Source organism: Nuphar pumila, chromosome 2 (assembly GCF_984573655.1).
Source record: "Nuphar pumila chromosome 2, dmNupPumi1.hap1.1, whole genome shotgun sequence".
Classification (NCBI taxonomy): domain Eukaryota; kingdom Viridiplantae; phylum Streptophyta; class Magnoliopsida; order Nymphaeales; family Nymphaeaceae; genus Nuphar; species Nuphar pumila.
The window spans coordinates 21,181,362-21,189,166 of NC_143250.1; the positions used below are offsets into that span (position 1 = coordinate 21,181,362).

A 7,805-nucleotide genomic window follows, 5' to 3' on the forward strand; every position below is an offset into this window, starting at 1 on the left:
GGCCCTCCTGTCACTAAGAGCGCACGACAAATATGATTTTATTCAAACACAACCACCAAATTTTGTATGATTGCAGTCACCATTATTAAATTCTTGTGTAGTTCATGCGAGATACAAAGATCACATAAGCATCATTATCCAGAATTGGGGTTTAGGGTTTAAGATGGAACTAAAACTCACCAAAATGCTTTGCCTCAGTCGCTTTAATAGCAAATTCATGTGCATTCGAGAACAGAACCAATGGAGTCTAGATTTTACTCCTGACCTGCTCCATCGATATCTGAATGCATGGATCTACGTTCTAAGAATGGACGTGGCATGCTCACCAAACAAGTTATGAATGGAGTCTGCACGCACACGCACACACACACACACACACACCAGAGAGAGAGAGAGAGAGAGAGAGAGAGAGAGAGAGCTCCAAAATCTCAAGTAACTCTCAACTGCATGAGTCGGTCTGCCCCGCTACCCTAAAGACAAGCATATTAAATTATGAATAGCAGGGGTAAGACGTGGTCCGTAGTATATACAAGAGATGCATCAATCAATTTTCTACTCTTCTCACTTAGCAAGTGGCACGAACCTCACGTGCATGCGGGTTCAATTTTCTACTCTTCTCATTTAGAAATAGAGAGCGTCACGAACCTCACGTGCATGCGGTTTTCAGTCTCTTTGCCGATTGTATAAATCCCAGGATCACTTGAAACTCATCCAATTGCTTCAAATATAAACAAAATAAACTATTAGCAGCCGAACGATAATAACTTCAAAGAGCAATCCAAAAGGCCCTACTTTTGTGTGAAAAATCAAGTTGAGAACTGGGGTCAGACCAGGTTGTCACCATTTGATCTGGACCAGCAGATGATAAAAACTGGACCCACGTGGGACCCATCCGGAGTCCAAACACCATCCGTATTGTCAGAGCTAACCGCAATAATATGGTGTTAGGCCCCCATCCACCGGCAGTTCCTCATGCTGCCAGCTGTGCGAAAAACATTTAGAGCTACCCAGTTAGCGTGGAGGGACCACCCCCATGCTTACCACATCATAAAAAGAAGCTTACCCTCTAGTATATATTTTGACACTTCCCAAACGCCAGAATTTTCGATGGGGAGAGGGTCTCAAAGCATGGAGATATATCTTCGTCCAGCTCAATATGTCGAAGAAGTGAATCCTTCGCGCAGTCACAAAAAAGCCAAAACACTCGGGGACTACATATCAACTGAAAGATGGGTAGTTGGTGTGGTTTTCCAGGCAACAATGAGCTGATAGTCGGAGCAAGAGATGTGGGTTTGGGATTGGAATGGGCTAGCTAGTGATAGGAAGGCCCCAATTGGCAACTGCCGAATTCCTCTTACAACGGTCATTTTGGGACAAAGATGTTGGAGAGGACTTGAGAATTGAGAAAGTATTTTAAGCTTTTTTTTTCTCCCAAAATGAAATTTGGCGGGCCTCTCTTTTCAGTAAAAGGTATTTTCCAATTCTAAAAATTGGATACCTTCCAGTTTTCCAACTCCCAAACTCCCCCAGCACCTTTTGCCGCAATCTATGTCAAAATCATAGCAGCCATGAAGATGATGTGTTTCAAATGGAACTAAAGGACGTAGAATCAAGTCATCAACAAACAGCAAAGATGCGTCATTCATTTAGAAATGTGGGCCATCCGACAAACTCCAGTCATTTCTATGCAGCAAACATGATGAAATCCATACCCGATAAATTGTAGGTTTGGCCTGATGGGTAGACAACATTTTCATGGTGCCAAGTGGACAACATGGATTGTAACCAGAGTTTATGACAAATAATGCATTCGAGCAGCAATTATTAATGAAATTTGAAGGCAATCACGTAGGCAATTTCAAAATCCAACGTAATAGTTATGATCTATATGCATACACTTCTGGTGGTGCAATGGAGAGTGTACCTGTGATATGAAATGTTGCTGCACAGCATGAACCAGTTGTTCCTTGGAGGGATGGGGATTAATGTCCACCTGACATTACAATTTCACTGAAGCCGTTGAGAGAGAGAGAGAGAGAGAGAGAGAGAGAGAGAGAGAGAGAGAGAGAGAGAGAGAGAGAGAGAGAGAGAGGTGGTATATGGTGGGGAAAGCACAGGCAAAACTCACAAGATTGAAATGCCTCCAATATCTCCACAGTGCAGCCGTTTCCAATTTTGCAAGATTCACCTTCTATTAACCAGAACAAACGCACAAGTTAATAAATAAAATTTAAAGGACAATTCCCAAACTTTATAGCTGTTTCCTTAACGGAAGGCCATCATTAACCAAGGAAAATATGAGAACTCGAGTCATAGTCGATCACAGAAGATATACTAGAAGGCTTGAATGCAAAAAGAACTAGAATCAGAAAACAATGTCCCAGAGAGAGAGAGAGAGAGAGAGAGAGAGAGAGAGAGAGAGACCGTTGAAGGTTTATGAGCCGTGGATTGCACTTCTCTACAATGGCTTCTACTGGCCGATTTTGCTGACGAAATACAAGGCTTTGGATGACGTGCTCGAGGCTTCACTGGTTTGTGAAACTCTATGCTTGACCCTGCAGAAGACAAAACATAAGAACGACCATAACTTAATGGACACTGTCCATACAGTTGTGCCCTTTAACTGATAGAAGAAAAAGTGGGTAAATTGGTAGTTCTAAAACTTGAAAACTGGAACTTCATCCACCTAGATTATGAGATTGCACACCAGTTCCAGATTACATGGGAATAATGGTCATTGGAAAACTATAACATTATGTAGATATGACGGAGGTTGTTCAACTCCTTACCAATATCAGAGCTACTGCTAAAGGAATTATCACAATCATCATCGTCCTCTTCATTTCCTGTTGGTGCCTCAATAACACTCAAAGCATTTCTTTGCAGTTTTACTTCCACCCCATTCTTCAGAACCTGGAAATTCCATCATCATAAAACTTAGCTAACCAAAAAATAGATGCAAATACAGAAACATAAATTGAAAAAGGAAAGAAAACAGGGAAGAGACAAGCTTTACCAGCCAATGCCAGCCACCAAGGCCAACAGCTTTCTTTACAACACCTTGAAGCCCAACAAGGACAGACTTGGTTCTGTTGTTCCCAGTGACGATTACTTTGGTGTGTCTTGGAAGCACCGACAGTTCTTCATCCCCGCTTTCTTCACGAGACGGAGAGAGAACTCGGGGTGAACACAACATAGGCTCCAGATTTGCTAATTTAGTAATTCCTAAGAAGACTCAAACGGGAGAGAGAGAGACAGAGAGAGAGAGAGAGTCTAAAGGAACGTAGATGTTACTGGACTTTGTTCAAACAATAAAAAACTACTAATATAAAACATATCCATGGTTTAGTCGGGTACTCGAATGCCCCACAAAGATCTCAATTCTATCTCAAACTCATCAGGAACATGGAATAAACAGGCGTCAAATGATAATCATGGAAGTGATCTCCCCCACTAGAATTTGGATCAATCTTAGATCTTCAAACTTCAAGTGCCGTTTTCTGTAACAAAGGGAACACAATTAAAACCAATTACGGTGGGCTGAATGAGCACATCGACCAAATTTCAAAAAAAGCATCACCACATGCAACAAGAAATCATTTTCACATGTTAATGCCTTCAGAAAATATACAATTAGAATTACAAAAGCAAACCATGATCAATGAAGACTTGCTAATAACGTGGACATCTGTGACTTGTAATAACTCTAACCATAGGAAATGGTACAAAAACTTCTTAAAAAGTATGGATAAAACAAGCAAAACAATTTTACTGATCATGAAATTTATCTTAAGCATTAAATACGCAAGACAAAATTGTCCTAATCATTAGCAAACATATCAACAAAAATTGCAATTGATCAAAATTCTTCAAGTGGTTGCTCAATTTCAGCAACAGAAATTCATGGAATGTGCTGGAAGATGTATCACGAAATGCATGAATGCAGCCACCTCACACAATAAATACAACCACGAAGCTCATCCTTGTGCTGAAAACACAGTTTCTCAGATTTGAGACCTTTTTCTCCAACTAGAACAAACTACATAAACAAACACATTTTAATAAACAAATTTCCTAAATGATTCATTTGCTTTCTAGAAACAAAGTAGTTCGCTTATTTCCAGTTGAAGCTTTCAACATACATGAAATTTACACAAAAATAAATAAATAAAATCTAAACAAATACTCAAAATAACCTCCTCGCGAGAACTCAAGCTCAATGAATGCCTGAAACCATACAATAAAAATCTTCGGTCCACACTTCATTTCATTAGTGTACCAGCACTTCTCTGCTAGCAGTATATTTCTTTTAGTCACTCATGCATCTCTTTTTTATCCCTATAAGCCTCCATGCAATTTAAGCATCTGGATCACTCCAATCACCAAAGTAGTTGCCAACTCATCTAAAGGAAAAAAATTGAAATTCAAAAAAGGCCGTAGACCCACTGGATCGAAGGGATATTAAAATTTCTGTGCATTCTGTAGACTCCCAAGGGGTAACAACTCTGATCATTTAACAACCGCAACAATTGAATTTGAATGCCTAAATCAGATTAAGACCTGATTTTAAGGGAAGCTAGAATATGTGACGATTCATAAATCTTGCTTCATATATATCCTTGGAAGTATATAGTGAAGTCAATCTTTGACCTAAAGCAATTTATATCAATGCAAACTAATGAAGACCCCACATAATCAATTTCTACGCTTACTTATTCTCACAATGACTTCCTCATTCAAAGCTCAAAAAGAACAAAAAAGAGATTCTTAACATCTGGAAGCAAACTTGTTGCAATTTACAGCACAAGAAAAAGAGCAAACTTCAACAAGAAGCTTAGACTTCAGAATAGGCAAACGCATGCACGATTCTTATTCATTCCACTCAAAAAATTAATAAAAGAAAATAAAAGTGAAAACTGTAACAGCAACAATAATTAATCGAATAACTTTTACACGGAAAATGAACTTCATGATGAAACTCAGACCGATCTAATTTGCGGAAAATAACCCAAAACATCAAGAAAGGCACATATCAATGCAATGCATGACTACTTCATTCCTCAAACACTCAAACTTGGACCATAAAATTAACAAAAAATCACTGTCTGCCCGAAAGCAAAAACAAACCACTTAGAATACTCAAAATCTGCCCAGAGATAACAAAAATGCAGGACTTCCATTAGCATCAATCACCAGAAAACGAAAATTTCACCGTAAAACCAGCATTTGAAAACAAATTTCCACAATTCAACCTCAAGAAAACACTCAAAACATCGCCAATACCCAGATCTCATTCAAAACGCACGAACTCGACCCCGCTCTAACAGAAAAAAAACAGAAATTCCACTCGAAATCGAGATCTCCGCCAAAATCGAATCAATATCATAAGAGAAGCGATCAAAATCACTATACCTTTCCGCATTCCGCCATTCGGCAAATTGAGAGCCGATTGGGACGGTGAGCCTCCTCTCTGAGCGATTCTTCTCCTCCAGAGAACGGATTCGACCGGGAATTGCAAGCGCAGAAATTCCTGATCCTCGCTGCCTTAATTGGAAATCTCTGAGGCCGTTCTTATGCCTCTACTCACTGCTGGGAACGAGAGAGAGAGAGAGAGAAAGAGAGGTCACTTACTTAATGCTGTCCAACCGCCATGGAAACGACCCCTCTCTGATCTATGAAATCCCATTTATACCCTCCATGCCCACCAGATCACCGGCTACAACCGGTCGCCCGAACCCCACGAACGGGAAACCCCCTTGTAGATCCATAAGCGGTTTACATAAGGACACGTGTGCAATCAAAGTGTGGCTGTACGGGACTTGGTTACCGTTAGACCCATACAGATTAACATTTATTACGCATCTACCCTGCAGGTTTCCACTCGGAGAGTGCCGTTGTTGGAGGCGTTAAATTCACGAAATTGGACACGGTGGTTGTATTTAATGACCGCTTAGCCTGTTTTTGTTTGGGTCGGATCCGGTTCAGTGAGTGTTGAACTTGATCTTTGCCCTCACAATGGATATCACATTTTTTTAGTGATATAACGAAAAAATCATGTCATTTTCAATCCTGTTGAAATTGATCATTGTTTTTAATTTCTCTGAACAGATCATTTTTTTTTTTCATTATATTTTCAGATTTCCAACCTCATAAAATTTGAAATTTACATCACAAAAACATGATCCACAGGTTAGTTTCTACTAAACTTAACGGGAATATCATATGTGGGGTCACGGATAGAAGGGTTTGGACTTGGACCTAATTAAAAAAAAAAAAATCATATTATAAGATGACCATAGCAATTGGTTTTAGAAAGCGACTTCAAAAAATCATTGACGTAATTGCATGGTATCCAAAAGGTCGAAGTAAATGAGGTCAACGTTGTAAAGCCTTGACTCAAATCATATCAGCACTAAGTTTTTGTTAAGTATATGCAAGAAATTGTGAAAAGTATATGCAAGAAATTGTCAATTCAAGAGTTGCAAGATTTTCTTAGAGGTCAGTTATGCAAAGCCTTGATTTGAATCATTTTAGCACTAATCTTTGATTGGGTGCAACCGGCCCAATTCAAGAGTTACTAGTTTTTCAGGAAACTTGGGGTTGAATGAAATAACTTGATGGGTTGAATGAAATAACTTGATGGTTACATCGCATTATTATAACCAAGGGGTACGTGGTTTGATTGGCACGGGTTATCCCTCAACTTGCTTATTAAAAAAAAAAAAATTTAATAAGCATCATTAAAGATATCGCGGGCTAGTTTGTTTTTTTGTGAGCTGATGGGGGGCACCAAGCCAACCTAACTTGGCTAGCTTAACGGCCATAAGTCATGTACATCACTTCATTGTCACTGCACATCCTTGCCTAGAAAGATGTTTGGCCCTACGCGTCATCTCATGTACAACGACCTAACCCAAGTCGTGACTTTGAGAAATACTCTATACATAATGTCAATGTACTATTCACAAATTTGCATAAAACAGTTATCGTTTGAGTTTTGAAGAGGGCGGGTGACGCTCATGCCTTTTCAAGCCAACCAAATACAAGAGCAATATGCACCATCAAAGCTGCCATGAGAAGCATTACCCAAGAGACCTATGGGTACTTCATTGTTGGACAAAGGTCGTTGCTGAGATTTAGTCTTGCTGTTAGTTGATAATGTTGGTGTCTATAGTCATATGCTGCACGTTATGCTTATCCATGAGTAAGCTTAAGAAGAGTCAATTTTATAAAAGCATTTCAAAATTCGTATTTTATCTTTATAAAAAATCTTAACTCATCGTGATTCTCTCAATTGACTGTTGAGCCGAGAGAAGAAAACAGAAGGGTATAAATCTAAGGGACTCGACTTCTAAAAACATACACAGAGAAATCTACTTCTATAACTAGAAGCCTTAGAAGCAAACCTCAACGATATCACTCAATTCCTCATCTTTCCCTTTTTTTTCTTTTATCACTCGGAAAGTTCGATCTGCCTCTGCTTCTTTTAGAGTTGTTTCCGTTGCCCTTACTCCTTACTCCAACAGTAGTATCAGAGTCATGGTTCGAAGACGCTCCCCAAGCTATACTGCTTCCAACCTGCAAGAAAGAGAAAGCGCTAACTAGTGAGTCTTCTACTCTACTTTTTTTTTTCTATCTCTGAAAACCCTAAAGGGCAAACAGAGGCTCGGCTTCTTCACGAAAGAGAAGGTTTTTTTGTCTTTTCCCTGTCTGTCTCTGAAAACCCTAAAGGGCAAATAGAGGCTCGGCTTCTTCACGAAAGAGGAGTTTTTTTTTTCTTTTCCCTGTCTATCTCTGAAAATCCT

General features: G+C 39.4%; 1 protein-coding gene across 1 annotated transcript; it reads right to left on the reverse strand.

Annotated features, from left to right (window-relative positions):
• Positions 1–415: 415 nt before the first annotated feature.
• LOC149844990 (uncharacterized) lies at positions 416–5,703 on the reverse strand. Its single transcript, XM_089995414.1, has 7 exons — positions 5,413–5,703; positions 3,017–3,500; positions 2,790–2,913; positions 2,425–2,555; positions 2,129–2,191; positions 1,925–1,993; positions 416–718 (listed from the first exon to the last, which is right to left on the reverse strand). The coding sequence occupies exons 2-7, from the start codon at positions 3,194–3,196 to the stop codon at positions 647–649; spliced, it is 639 nt and encodes a 212-aa protein (XP_089851540.1). The 5' UTR covers positions 3,197–3,500; positions 5,413–5,703; the 3' UTR covers positions 416–646.
• Positions 5,704–7,805: the final 2,102 nt, after the last annotated feature.

What these genes read in the sequence shown, in the direction of transcription:
- LOC149844990 (XM_089995414.1), bottom strand. Translation starts at nt 3,196, where the DNA reads ATGTTGTGTTCACCCCGAGTTCTCTCTCCGTCTCGTGAAGAAAGCGGG. An exon ending in TTGGTGGCTGGCATTGGCTG is followed by an intron (nt 2,914 to 3,016) that starts GTAAAGCTTGTC and finishes TGGAATTTCCAG; the next exon opens with GTTCTGAAGAATGGGGTGGA. An exon ending in AGCAACATTTCATATCACAG is followed by an intron (nt 719 to 1,924) that starts GTACACTCTCCA and finishes TTATATTTGAAG; the next exon opens with CAATTGGATGAGTTTCAAGT.